Source organism: Cololabis saira, chromosome 1 (genome assembly GCF_033807715.1).
Source record: "Cololabis saira isolate AMF1-May2022 chromosome 1, fColSai1.1, whole genome shotgun sequence".
Taxonomy (NCBI): domain Eukaryota; kingdom Metazoa; phylum Chordata; class Actinopteri; order Beloniformes; family Belonidae; genus Cololabis; species Cololabis saira.
In genome coordinates this window covers 40320511-40335730 of record NC_084587.1, presented here as the reverse complement: position 1 = coordinate 40335730, position 15220 = coordinate 40320511, and the positions used below count along the sequence as shown (strand labels likewise).

At 41.6% G+C, this 15220-nt stretch overlaps 1 protein-coding gene across 1 annotated transcript; it reads right to left on the bottom strand.

Annotated features, from left to right (window-relative positions):
• Positions 1–5109: 5109 nt before the first annotated feature.
• LOC133445631 (uncharacterized) lies at positions 5110–13953 on the bottom strand. Its single transcript, XM_061722957.1, has 2 exons — positions 13679–13953; positions 5110–8938 (listed from the first exon to the last, which is right to left on the bottom strand). Exon 2 carries the CDS (start codon positions 8405–8407, stop codon positions 6584–6586), a length of 1824 nt encoding a protein of 607 aa, XP_061578941.1. The 5' UTR covers positions 8408–8938; positions 13679–13953; the 3' UTR covers positions 5110–6583.
• Between the last annotated feature and the right edge of the window lie 1267 nt (positions 13954–15220).

Below are 15220 nucleotides of genomic sequence, written 5' to 3'. Positions count from 1 at the left end.
TTTTTGTGTTTTTGGTCCAATATGGCTCTTTCTACATTTTGGGTTGCAGACCCCTGCTCTAGACATATATGCGATATAAACGGAAAAGTATCAAAACCCCTTGAGGTCTCCCCAGGATCATACTTTGTCATGATCAGAAGAATCTCTATTTGCTGGTATCCTTCCATTAAAGAAAGAAAAACCCACAGTTCTCACTAAAATCCCTTGCCAATAACTAAATTAATTTACATAACACTAATAAAATCAGACATTGCTTTTGAATTGCAGTTCAACAGGAAAAAAAAAGAGGTACAAACTGGCCTGGACAAAAATGACGAGACCCTCATGAGCAAACTGCTCCAGCTGGCTCGGGTTTAAAGTTTTTTTTTTTTCCAGACTGCATGTTTCATCTCTTTCCACAGATGTTCACTAGGATTTAGATCAGGGCTCATCACACTTCAGAATAGTTTTAATGTTTTGCTCTTGGCCATTCTTGGCTGTTTTTAGTTGTGTGTTTTGGGTCAATATCCTGTTGTAGGTCCCATGACCTGGGACTGACACTAAGCAGTGCATTTCCCTCCAGAATGACGTCTTGACAATTTTAAGATTTCATTGTACCCGCACAGATTCAACACACCCTGTACCAGGACATAACAGTGACTCCATGTTTAACAGTTGCTACAGTCGTCTTTGTATGCGTCACTTTTTCTTTGAACATAGAGCTGTTGTGACTGGATATGCCAAAAAAGCATTTTGTCTCATCTACCCAAGGGATATTCTCCCAGAAGCGTGCTAGTTTGTCAATGGACATTTTAACAAATCCAGTCAATCATTTTTTTTATGAATTGCTTTCAGTTCAGTTTACAGTTCAGTCCTCCATAATTTTCCATGAAATGTTCTATTATTCAAAAGGTGACAAGTGGTGTGACACTGATGTACTTTGACCTTGGAACTCAGCTTGAATCTCTTTTAAAGTTGTTGGGCTACTTGGTCTCCATTTGTACTATGTCCTAAGTTCCTAAGTTCCTAAGTTACTTTTGTACAGACTCACCCGGCACTTTAAAACCTCATTTTGTACATTTCCGGTCTACATTTTATTTTACTGTTTATACTTTTTATTGTTTATACATTTAATTGTATTTTATCTCTTATATATTTGTTTTTATATTTGTATTGTGTTGCACCAATCCCCAAAACAAATTCCTCGTGTGAAAACTTGGCAATAAACCCTTTTCTGATTCTGATTCTGATTTCTTTTGAATTTGTCATAAATGTTCCTTTCTCACCAGCATCCAGGGAAGTTGAGTCCTGTAGACCCTAAACCTCTGACTGAAATCTCTAACTGTAGTCACAGGAACATCAGAATCTCCTCAAACAACTATCTTAGTTGCTTCCTCAGGTCCATGTTCAGTGCAGTGAACACCATGATACCAAACACCAGAGTGATGACTGCTCACCCTTAAAAAAGAATGACTGACTGAAGATTAAAGACACCAGTGATGTTAATCACAGGACACACTTTAGTTTACCATGTCACTGTGGTCACATTATATCCAATCTTTTTTTAGTTGTACCATCTAATTTCATGCTTATTCTAGATACATTACTTTAACATCAATTGTAACAAATACACACCCATAAATCTGCACTTCTTTTATCACAATGGCGCATGATTCGGTAATGAGGCTCAAGTGTGGTTTGACATTGCATAACATGGAGCTGATTCATCTCGCACATGCGCGTACACATAATTATGCCCTGATGGCCTACTTTCATTTCAGAAGTGCACATGTTTCTTGAGGCCTATTTTAACATTGTGATGTAAATGCTGTGATATTGTGTGCATGTGTGTTTCTGTGTCTATGTGCATGTGTGTCACTAAGGCTGGCATGTTTCTTATCCTTGTGTGAAACTAAACACACATACATTGACCTATATTACAGTACCGAAGTTGCAGGGACTGAGTGGGTTATTGCAGGCAACATAGTTGAACTGAAGCCAACCAATCATGTTCAATGGAGGAGTCATTTTTCTCCCTCAGTCATTTGGTTTTTTTGTGTCAAGGATCCTGCAGGCATGTGTTTTAAATTACTCTTACTGACATCTAACTTTTTGATCAGGATGTCAGTAGGTACAGACACGCACGCAGACAGGTGGAAGCAAGCTGTGGGATGATCAGAGGGGGGGGGGGGCTGCAGGTCAGCATGCAGCTCCTGAAGCTCAGGCCTGTAAACATGTACAAAAGACATAAACTTTACCAAGTTTATGTTTACATATAGTTAGATTTGGCTTCATTGTACAAGTGACTTCAGCAGCTTCTGGTGATTTCCTCCTCTCAGCTTACACATTTCGGGTCATTGAGCAAAGATTTGTGTGACTGATGGTATTTGACATCTGCTCAGCATGATTTAAACTCGTGGAGATCCTCCTCTGCGAACATACAGGTGGCTGAAAGGACATGCATGCACACCAGGTCTAACATGCACTCCTCAGCATTATCCTACCTACCCCATCCCTGCCTCCCCCTCCGCTGCTGACCTACATACTGCATCCCCGTTACATAACCAGTCAGTGCTGTTGATCACTGCAGGCAGCTCAAGGCTAACAGCCTCCTTTCTCTCTGTTTTTCCACACACACACATCAGTCTTCACACTATGACCTGACTTTCTTTAATTTTCAGAAGTAGTCTGTGTCTAAGCTCCATACCACCTCGAATTGACATTTGTCAAAGTGGATTTTTGCTTGCCAGAAATCTCCTTTAATTCAAATGGCAGTTATGCAATAAACATAAATGTAAATGTTTCAATATTTCTCAAGAAGTCACAAAATAACTCTTTGGTTTTTTTGTTAAACATAATAAAATGATTATCTAAGTCAAATGTCTTTGCAGCCTCCCAATATGTAACTTTGTTAGCTCCAAGGAATTCATGAGCCAGTGTGTGCTACTGACCTGCTCCCTCAACCAGAGAGAGCTTGTTTTTAAGTAGTTTGCTCAAGTTTACTTTGTAGAGGAATGTGATGTAACCCTCCCCCCTTCCTTTCTCTCCACTTTGAATAACCCTTCTTTCTCTCTTGCTGTTCTCCCCTCTCCTCCAAACTCGCCCATCTTTCCTCGCTGACCTACTTTTACTTTGCTGGCCTATTACGCAAGCTTTCACACAAAAACAACCAGATTGCACAGTTAGTAGATAGCCAGGTAGGGAGAGAAGGTTAGTGAGAACAAGAGACACTGGAGAGAAAGGGTGTCGGGAAGAAAATTATAGGAGGACGGTGTGGCACAAAGCACTGAGGCTCTCTTAGGAATGTCACCTTGTTAATACTGACTTCTTTGTGGCATGGAGAAGTGACGACACAAGGAAGTTACAAAAGAAAAACTGTTTATATGTTCATGGAAAGATGCAAACGTATGTACACCCATTCATCCATTATTATCAATATTAAAAGAGTTGCATTCACATGTTCTTTTTTTGTTTTCCTGAAATTCTCAACAAAGTTGGGTACATCCTTCATATCGTGACACCTCTGTATCTGATAGACTCTCCTTCCTGTCATGTCTCTTATGTAACACTTGACAGCTTTCTGCTTTGCTCCTGCCAACCTGCTGTTCCCAACAGCCATTGTTCCAATAACCACGGGGTTTGATGTGGGCTGGCCCAATCTACATTCGCACACTGACGCAGTTGTTGTCCTAAGACTCTTGTGTAACTTGTTTTTTGCATAGTTTGTTCTTTCATTCTCCATTTCTTCATCAGAAACAGATCCTCCAAAGGACTAGGTTTTGGTATTGTGCAATTCTGGATAACACAAAAAAACAGAAAGCAAAATCAGTCACTGTTTTAATGTGAAACAACATCGAGCTGTAATACTACTACGTGCTCTGAACTCTATTTCAGTAAGATTATTGTAAAATGTACCAGTCTGATTTGACCTTAATTAACTGAAATTGCATACTTTATGGCCAGTGTCAAGGTGGAGAACATCATTTATTAGCAGGTCAACATATATCATCAGCATTGGGGGGGGGGCAACTATAAGGAAATGACGAGGATGAGGAACAAATCTAACACTGAGTCAGAGCACCTCTTCTACCGCACTTGGGAATGCTCTGTATTGAGTCACTACCAAAAGTGGTCCAGGGATGGAAAGCCGGTGAACATGTGCTATCTGTGACTGAAAAGCATGATCACAGTCCACCGATCAAAGAGTCTTAGTTGGTGCTTGTTACATACACAGTAAAATGCGTTACGTAAGAAGGCAGAGCAATCTGCCCCCCCCCCCCCCCCCCCCCCCCCCCCCCCCCGGATCTGTTGGAAAAACAAGACTGATGGATGTAGCCCCCAAATGATCTGCAGCTGCTGGTACCTGATCCCTCTGGACACACCGAGACGTCTTTGATCCCTTGATGAATGAGTTTGTTTTGATGGAGCAACTAGAATCCTAAACACATTTATATTAAATGGTTTTAATGTTATTATTCATCATTCATTATATTTACTCAAAGCCATTGACCATATTAATTTTCCATTTGTGTTGATAGTTTTAACAGCTGACAGCTGGAAATTATACTAAAACTAAGCTGGTAAACTAAAACATTAAACACAAAAACTGAAAGGTCAATGATATAACACAATCTGTTACTTCTAATCAGTTTTCCCTTTCATGAATTTGTTTAAATTCAGCTACTTAATTCGATTTTTGACTTTTGATATTCAATCAAATTTTGATAATCTCCTTCCTACTGAATACACACTAGTAAGTCAATGGCCTATTTGTAGTTTATGACATTAGGGAATAACTGAATATTGCCGTAACATGTGGTTTTTGACTGGTGAATGATGTTGACACTATGAGTCAGGTGAAGTTAACCAAGACTCCCACCTTTGCCCCTGTGCAATGCAGTCAGTGACTTGGTAATTTTGCAATTTTAGTGATGTTTTCTGGATGACGTTGCATCATTATTCTGCTTATGTGAGACATGTATTTGGCCATGATGTCATTGTGAAGGTGAGCTGTGATCAGCTCAGCGATCCTCTGCTGCTTATAGCTGTGACCAGGTGCTTGTGTCACTTTTCAAGATGCATTTCTTCTAAGTAAATCAAACAGTTCAAGACAGATTCATTTATTTAAGAAACCTTTATTTGCTCTCCCCCCATTTTTGAGGAAAATTCAAATTGAGTGGTTTTTCATAACCATTTGCATGTCCATGTGGCTTTTAACAATACATAAATCACTTCTGGACAAGCCAGTCTCTTTTTTTTTTAAATTGTGGAAAGCCTTTCGGCAAAAGACAGAGGTTATACAGTAACACAGAATACAAATGGTAATGGGGCGAAGGGGATCATGGATAAATGCAAAGCACAACCAGGAAGAGCATAGAGCTTAACGGGACAAATGAATGACAAAAATTCACAAAATAATAAATGTAATGTAATAATATAATAGAAAACAATATTAATAAAACCAGTATACAAGAAAGAGAGAACTGTACATTTATACACAGTGGCCAGAGGCAGGCACCACTTTACATACTGTATGATCTACTGCAGTTACTGTAGCTAAAACAAATCAGTGCTAGATGAACAGGATCATTAAGACATTTGCCAACGAGGGGACGAGGGACAACACATCAAAGAGGCACCTTTGAAAATAGAGCAGCTTTGCTGGTTTGAGAGACGTTTTAACCATCAGATCATTTTTGTCTTGAAATGGAGACGCATTGATTCAATGGGCAAAGAAGGTTGACATTATGTGTGACAGCGTCACCTTGATATAGATAGTTGGCTTTGACTATTTTGAAAGCTTTGAGTGTCAAAGATGAGCTTAACAAGGACCCTGATGTTATTCGTTAATCAGGGGGGGGAAAAACAACTTTATTCTTGTTTTACTGTTGGCTTTAATGAAAAATCACCTTTGAGGTGTTTTCTAGACAGAGAGGGACTGTACTAAATGTTTCAAAACACCAAACTCATCACATTAAGTCCACAACTTCCACACCCGGCCATTTTATTTTTTGCCAACGTTTTTTTCTTTTTCTTAAAATATATATTCCATATATTCAGATGTATATGTCACAGTAATATACAATCTAAGTGCTTTGAGAAGAAGAGGACTTGAGAGCCACAGAGAAGAGAGGGAGGAAGATGTATAGATCTACCAAAAACTGAGCAAAAGGGGAAATGTGTTTTGTCTTTGGTCAAATGATAGCTCCTGCAATGCCACAATTAAAACTGGCCTGCCCCTAAGGCATTTTACAATTATGAATAATTGAATAATGTTGACATTTTTCACAAGGGAACAATCCCAAACTTCAGCTCTGGAGAATATAATTTTGCCATATCCCTCATCAGTCTATTGATTTCAAATAGAGGGATCAGTGGGAGGTAGGAGAGAGTATAGGAAGGAGTACAGGTGACACAGTGAAAAGTAATCGTGAAATCACATCCTAAATACATCTCACGCACATCAGTGGCTTTTTTGTCTTGCAAGGTCCCAACGTAAGCCATAGTTGCAGCAGTCTATCTTCTACAGATGACGAGGTATAAAGAAAATGTTCAAGCTGTTCATAAATGTCCTTAGTCCCACCTCTTATTGCACCCCCCTCTCTCAATGCTGGATCCCTTTTTTCAGTCCTTCATTCCTAACCTCTGTCTCATTCACCTGAGTCATGACATCTTCCATATACTCAGTCTCATTCTCCATCTCTTTCCGTTCACCACTAGCCTGGCCGCTGTGAGGATTGCAGGGTAGAGCCAAGTATGGATGCTGGGGCAAAGTAGGAGAGAGGGATGCAGCCATGTTAACCAGGGCTTCTACCTGAGCTCCAACTGCCCCATTGGACAGAGCTCTGTACTTGAGGCGAAGCTTGTGAGGCAGGGCAGTGCCTTTGACCTCGGCTTGGCATTGATCGTGGAAACCGGAAGCTTCTTCTCTCTTTTGGTGGTAGCTACTGATCTCTGATGAGGAGGAGGAGAAGGAGGAGGGGGATTCGTCATCTGTAGAGCCCTCCTTATCAGAGCTACGAGGATCTCCGTCACTGGAGGATGTATCTTTCGCTGAAGAATTTTCCTGATAGAAACCATCAGCTTGGGGGCCCCCCTCATAGGTGAGCACAGGGGGCTCTTCATCCAGTGTGTTGAGGTAGCCATTGTGCTGAGTGAAGGAGGACTTGCCCTCCTCACTGTGGATAAGATCAGGAGCAAAAGGGTTCTGGTGGCTCTCAGTGTGCTGTAGGCTGCTCTTCTGACCCTGGTGGCTGCAATGATGTTGGTTGTCATGTAGCTGTTGGGCGTTGTGATTATACCCTTGCTGCAACCCCTCTCCAGACTCAGCATGTCCATTGGTGTATTCATACTGTGGCGAGTCCATGGTCTTTGTCCTCTCTAGCTTCTCTGCCACCTCAGTGATGGATGCCGAGCAGTCAGCGAACATGGAAGGTAAGGTGTGCTGGCAATACTGAGGCAGTCTGCTCTGTTGGGACTGCTGGTCCTCTGGGCTCTGGTTCTCCAAGGGGTAACAGCCGCTGCTGGACCGGTACAAGATGACGCTCCTCTGCGCAGATGTGGCCTGAGCAGCAGGACTGGAGGTGTCCATGTGGGACTGCTGCTGTCGTTGGTGGTGCTGGTAGCTCTTGGCACTTTCAGCCAGTGGGGCATTTTGCTGGTGAGGGGAAACCAGAGGCGTGTGGTTGCCATGATAAGACCCAGTTGGCATTTCATTGGGGATCCTGTTGCTTTCCAGTCCAACCATCTCCATGCTTGTGGGTTCCTTCTTTATGTTGTAGCCAATGGGTTCAGGACTATCTCTGGACGAGCCATCAGACATGTCGGACAGAGAGCCCAGTGGTGAGTACTTGTGGAGCGTGGTGTGGCGGTCACCGTGACTTGACTGTTCAGCTTCAGATGAGTCAGAGTTAAGCATTGCCTGGGATGCACTGGAGTAACCGCTGCTTGAGAGGTAGGTGTTATTTGCTGTGCCATTACTGCTGCTCCCGTTGGTGCAGGCAAGGCTCTCAGCAGCACTGTTGGAGATCTGCTGACTTTTCTCCATATAGGAGGCCGCACTGATGAGGCCAAAGCGCAACTTGAGCTGAAGAAGCTCCGTCTTGAGACGAACGTTCTCATCGTTCAGTGCAATGACCCGGTTCTCTAACACCATATCATTGAGACGACGTTTCTCCCTCGAACGCTTGGCTGCCTCGTTGTTTTTCCTTCGTTTTTCCCAGTAAGAAGCATCTTTCTTTTCATCAGAAATGAACTCACGCTTGCGCCGGGAAGTCATTGTGGGCTTGGATCCTTTAGCCTGGCGACTGGCTCGTGCACCCCCTTCAGAAACAGGGGATGGGGGGCTGTTTTTGTAAGGGGAAAAAGTGTCAACTTTCATGGCATTTTCGGGGCTAGCAGATCGGATGTGTAGACTGAGACCTTCCATTTTTTCCAGCTGGGGGCCAGAGTATGTCCCTGGCGAAGGGGGAGGGAAAAGACGTCAAACTGTGAAAACTTTCTGCCTTGTTCGTAAGAAATCTGCCCTATGTCGCAGAATCTGCAAAAAATTTTAGATGAGGTATTTGTGCTCTTTGAAGAGATAGCCTCATTGATTTGTGTTATCTATGTTTCAAATCCAAATGTTCAAGTGTCTAAACTAGCCAGGAAGATTAAAAAGAGGTGGAACTCCACAAACACTTCAGACATTGACGTAGTCTTCTGAACAATGAACTTGAAAAAAGAAGTAAGTGTTGAAGTATGAGTAAAAAGCCTTTGAGCTGCCTCCGCAATAGTTCAAAACTTGTGGATTTTCGCTGGTGTTGGTGTCCAGTCAATCTTCAGCCCAGCTACGATTGCTGTAAGACCAGAGCCCTGATTTTCGCTGGCTCTCACACAGGATGCAAGTCGGTTTGTCTGCTGCAGGATTCCTTCAGGATCCAGCTTCAGTGTTGCCGTTTGTTTTGTGATAACGAGGTAACTGAAACAGAAAGAAAAAGAAGAAGGGAGACAAAGACCAACAGTTAGATCGGCTGTAAAGTCACTGCAGTTCATTGTGGTAATTACAAAAATCAGATTTCTTAACTGTAATTCTAGATTGCATAATTGAAAAATCTAAAAAAAAAAAAAAAAACTCCAAAAGATAAACGTATATTTTGTATATGACTTCGGGTGGAGCAGGAAAGTGAATGCAGAGTCTGTAGACGGGTAACTAGAGCTGTGGCTGTGACTAAACATGTTTCATACCAAAGCTCTGCTGCTACTGCAGAGCTCTTGTGTAAAGTGCAGCTAAGTCACATGATGAAGAGTGAAGCACACTGACCTAGTGCACACTCTCCAAAGATGGAGTAATAAAGAACTGATGGAGAAATGACAATATGATTTTACTGTGGTGTAGTAAAATGGCAATTATCATAATTTCTACTTTTTGGGGTACAGCATTTCTATCGGAGTCACGGCAACTTCGATCCTCCCCTAGCCATCACACACTAAGCTGTTGAGTTACTTGTGCGGTGTCAACATGTTGGTACAACAGTAAGCCTTTCCCACCCATTGCATCTCGTATTATGGAGTAAAATAAACTATGTTAAATGCAGCACAGATGTTGACAGCAATTTGGTGTTATGTAATAACACGATCTTGTCTTATTTGTAAAACTGCCTTTCTTTACTTCTCCCACTGCACAGTATTATACAACTGATAAGCAGTTATTAATAAGACATCACTGCACAACATTGCAGTCCCAGAGTCCCTTGAAAACACATTTTGATGATGCAGACACACACATAGATTAAATTATAATCTAGGTCATTTAACAGTGACTAGGGTTTTTATTTACTGCTCTAGAGTTAAACAACATGAATACAACCTTTTATTCATATACGGTAAATGCCTTCATCAGGATTGCCTTTCTAAAAGGATGATAGTATTTCTCAAGGCATGCAGTTATAATCAAATACCAGGAAATTAATTGATAAATACAATAAAATGAAGCAACTTTGACACATTTTGTCAAAATGCAAACTTCGACGTAGCCGGCTCATGGTTACTGAGTTGTATCATGAAATAATATGCAAATCACACATTGGTACAGGAGGTATGCTATATATACTATTAAACAAGAAAAGATTTGTCTACAAAAAATGTTTTCTGTAGCTTTTGGCCTTCATGCATTTAACCATTGAGGGAAAAGGGTTTTATGTAGGGTACTACACATCTGTTATTGCTGTGAGTGCCATTTGTATCGCGCTCATGGACAAAGCAATTGTGAATACTATTCTGTGACTAAAAATAACAAAACACTTTTACAAAAGGAAATATGCAGAGTGTTACTGAAGACATGGCAAGATGAACCTAGACCTTGTGCTCTCTCTATAAAAGAGAGCCTTGAAAATTACATCAGAGTAAGCAGAGCTAAAAAAAAAAGAAAAATCTCCATAGAGCACTAACTACTCTAATAATGAGGGTTAAAACCCTCTCCTATCTCAAACAACAATTCTTGAGTAGAAAGAAATGGCTCACACTGGCTTCTGCTGGAGCTTATTGTTCAAGCATCCAGCATAAGACAAAAGCTTCATTTGAACCATCCAGTCACTGGAACATAAATGCTTAAACAGGTTTTCCAGGTATAATATAATATAATATATATAATAAATATGTGTGTGTATTTTTGGTAAAGCTGCACTGAACACAAGAGGTATCTGAACAAGAAGATATGCAAAACAATTTACCCTCAAATACCCTGCTGGATAATTTTCATAAAGACATGCAGGGACAAGAACACGAAACAAAGACAGGTGAGAAGGAGACATGCACACGTCAATGCTGTCCCACTGACCTAGAAACCACACAAAGCAGTAAACACTCCTCCTGTCTTTGATAGTGCACCACAAAATAGGTCAGTGGGACTGCAAGGGAGGGAGTGCAGGAGAGGGGAGAGAGTATTAGAGTGCACTCTAAAAATAGAGAGCCCAAAGAGGTGAGGGAGGGGAGGAAGCCGAGTAAGATTGGGTCACAGAAGGAATTCAAATGGTAGACGCAAGAGGAATTTTACAGAATCTGCTGCGGGAGGAGTTAAAGAAATGCAACCGAATACGTCATCCGTCTAAACGTCAGGTTATGAAAGCCCCGATGATGTTCATGCAACATTAACTCCTGTTCGCTCAAGAGACCTTGTGGCACCTTCTGCAGCACAGTACAATGTGAATTAGTGGCGAAAGGGGAGCGATAGCGAGAGACGGGGCTATGGCATTGACGTCACAGCAACACACCCATCTTTGCAGCCAAATTCAGTAACCAGCTCTCTCTTAGGACTGCATGGGGAGGGGCTGCTGTTGTTGCTCACAATGTACGTGCTCTGAATTTCTCTCGCTACAGAGCAAAGTTTGTGTAACAAATGTATATTGCATAGCAGCAGACGCTACAGGTTATGGCTATGACTGCCCTGCGATCTGTTTTCACCAGTCTCCTCGTAATTGCCATGCTCTGAATAAAAGCCAAGACTAGTGGTACGACATGCATGCTGCATTGTGTAACTGGCTTTTGTACGATCATTTCCCATTAGAAATAATGACTCATTCCAGCTACAGTAAAGGGTTCGTTTCTCAGAGTAAAACATATTCCCTGAGGTAAATTACAGACACTTGCTACTCGTGCAGCAATGCTTTTCCTCTGACCCCCTCTGAGGCAAGTGTGAGTAAAACGCAAGACATCCTTCCTCTATCTTTTAAATGATCCAACACCAAACACATGGAGGGGCCGTGACAAAGAAGCTACACTTTGCCCCACGGGTTTGTGTTAAACAAAACAAGGGGACAAGAATCCAGACATTCGACATTCTAGGTCAGCTACTGCACGCTACGCAACAACATGCCATTGAACCCTACCTAAAATATTATGTGACTAAAAAGACTTGTGCCTGTGAATTAAGAGAAAACGTAACACTATTATAAAACAAATAATAAAAGATGGTAAACTAAGAATAGGAGTTACTGCTGGTTGTGTATTTATGGTCTGCAATCTTGAATTCCTCAAAGGGCAGTCAAAGTAGTCCAACACTTGCCCTATAAACCTCTTGGTCTCCTCACCCAGATTCAGGTCTGACCTATATTTACGGGACACAGTGAGACCTACTCTGAAGCAAGACCAGCTGGCAGCAGCAGGACTCGACAGAACTGTGCCTGACCTCTTCAGACAAGGGTTTCCATGCATTGCATCACATCCTGGATGCTGCTTATTAGCCGGTCCTTCTAACTACCTTACAAAGCCCCACCGGGATCTTGCCAGACAAGCTTTGTACCCAACAGTTTGTGTGTAATTTTATAAATACACACAAGTATGTATGTATGTATGTATGTATGTATGTATGTATGTATGTATGTATGTATGTATGTATGTATGTATGTATGTATGTATGTATGTATGTATGTATGTATGTATGTATGTATGTATGTATGTATGTCTCTCACACACACACTTAGTCTTCAGTTTTTTCTCCCAGTGACATGTTTTCTGCTGGAGGAAAAGTAGGCCTACTAAGCTGGTTAAAAATAGCAGCAGCAGACACTGAGCAATGGTGTTACATCACTGGTGGAACACCGTTTCCAAAGCACAGTTCCCATTGCAGAGATTTACAACATTTCTGCTTAAGAAATAAGAATTTAAACCCATTGCGAATATGAATAATGATTAGGATGCGACTGAGAATACGTCGCTTTCCCAAGAGGGAGCTGCAGTTTATTGCCGTTTATTTCCCTGTGTGCTGCAGGTTATGTCATACCGTCCTACTCCCTTAAAGGACAGCTCTGTGCTTCACTTAATACAGTACAGAGGATATCCGACTCCACCGGGACTTATTTTGAATATAATAAAGACATTTTGAAGAGTTCTCTTTTGAAAATGGGCATTTAGTATTCAATGGAATTCAAATACAACCAAATAATCTACTCGTTACAAAAACCATGAGGTAACATTTTCTTCATATCTGAGAATAGTGATTGATCTTACAGTGTAATTCGGTATTAAATTACAGTTTAATGTCAAAAAGGAGCAATCCATCCTAAATGTATGTAATATGTTTAACGAACCACCCCTCTCAAGTAAATGGTTTTGTTGAGGATGTCCCATTAAATACAACTTTTGATATGAATGTTCTTCTTGAAAGACGCTGTGTTTCTCAGCTGAACAGGCAGATTGATTAATTGATAGCTGGTAAGCAGTGATCCAGATTGATGAATTGATAGCTGGTAAGCAGTGATCCAGTGACCTACATAGCAGCAGCAGCAGCATGCCACGTGCCTGGTCTAATGTCTGCATCAAGCAGACAGCCGGCCGGAGCCGCAGCTGCTCCCGGTCCCTGGAAAACACCACCCGCAGGAATAGCACACCGCCATGACTTCATCCGTGGAGACGGAGTCAATAATACCCAACACTGAGGAAACGAGATGGGGGGGAGGGAAACAGCCGCGATGAAGGCTTTAAAAAGTGTAAAATGTGCCCCGGGAGCGCCGTGTGTTACGTGACCAAACGCGTCTCCAGGACGCAGGATCCTCCATGTGAACAATACCCGGCCATGCGCATCGCTTCCTCGTGGCCAAAAACCCCCTTTAAAAGCCAACTATAGCCAACCCCAACATTTTCGTCTTTACTTTTACCTCTAGTAAAGACGAAAAAAAAAAGAAAGAAAAGCAACCAAGCAGCAGAACACGCAGTGCAAACATACCTCTCATGTAGTGTCCTGGAGGAGGGAGAGGAGGCTGAGGCATTCCCCGACACAAAAGCTGTCTTGCTTGCTCCCGTTTTTTTTCTTTCTCCTTCCCTTGTTTTCCTGTGGAGGAAACGTCCCGGGAAACGTGTGGGGAAAGTTAGTGTTCGTGTCTCGGTGTGATGCTGTGCCGGGTCTTGGCTCGGGCTGCTGCTGCTGCTGCTGCTGCTGCCGGACTCTTTGCTCCAGTTTCTCCGCTCCCCTCCAGCAGATATCGGTTAGTAGGTCATGGTTGCATAACAGCTCCGAGCTGCCTCGTCACGTTTATGTGAGCGCTGTGAGTCCGCGCAGGTCCGGGAGGGAGGGGGTTTAACCCGGGGCTTTGTGCTCTCATCGCCGTCTGGATCCCCGTCTCTCCGGCGGGACTGCTTTATTGGTTATTTGGTTTTATTGTTGGTTTTTGTCTCGAACACAACAAAACCCATCAAACTATTTAAAAAAAGCAAAACAAAACAGTCTCATCCAAAAATAAAAACACAGCAGCAAAACAATGTGTTCGTACGGAAGAGTATTAGGGCCAGGCAGGAGAAAAATAAAAATAATATTTTAGAGGAGGAAGATTTTTTTTTTCATTGTGCACTTCGAGAGAAAAGTCCAAATGTTGAGAAAAAGTCGAAAAGTCGAGATTAATGTTGAAGTACAATTTTGAGAAAAAAGTCGAAATGTCGAGAAAAAAGTCAAAATTTCGTGAATAAAGTTGAAATGTCGAGATTAATGTTGAAGTACAATTTCGAGAAAAAAGTCGAAATGTTGAGAAAAAAGTCGAAATGTCGAGATTAATGTTGAAGTACAATTTCGAGAAAAAAAAGTCGTAACGTTGAGATTAATGTTGAAGTACAATTTCGAGAAAAAAATCGAAATGTTGAGATAAAAGTCGAAATGTTGAGAAAAAGGTCAAAATGTCAAGAAAAAAGTCGAAATGTCAAGAGAAAGAAAGTCAAAATTTCGTGAATAAAGTCGAAATGTTGAGAAAAAAGTCGAAATGTTGAGAAAAAAGTTGAAATGTGTAATATAGCGCTGTGAGTCCGCGCAGGTCCGCTGCTCCCCCCAGGGAGGGAGGGGGTTTAACCCGGGGCTTTGTGCTCTCATCGCCGTCTGGATCCCCGTCTCTCCGGCGGGACTGCTTTATTGGTTATTGGTTTTTATTGTTGGTTTTGTCTCGAACACAACAAAACCCATCAAACTATTAAAAAAAGGCAAAACAAAACAGTCTCATCCAAAAATAAAAACACAGCAGCAAAACAATGTGTTCGTACGGAAGAGTATTAGGGCCAGGCAGGAGAAAAATAAAAATAATATTTTAGAGGAGGAAGATTTTTTTTTTCATTGTGCACTTCGAGAGAAAAGTCCAAATGTTGAGAAAAAGTCGAAATGTCGAGATTAATGTTGAAGTACAATTTCGAGAAAAAAAGTCGAAATGTCGAGAAAAAAGTCAAAATTTCGTGAATAAAGTTGAAATGTCGAGATTAATGTTGAAGTACAATTTCGGGAAAAAAGTCG

What these genes read in the sequence shown, in the direction of transcription:
- LOC133445631 (XM_061722957.1), bottom strand. Translation starts at nt 8,407, where the DNA reads ATGGAAGGTCTCAGTCTACACATCCGATCTGCTAGCCCCGAAAATGCC.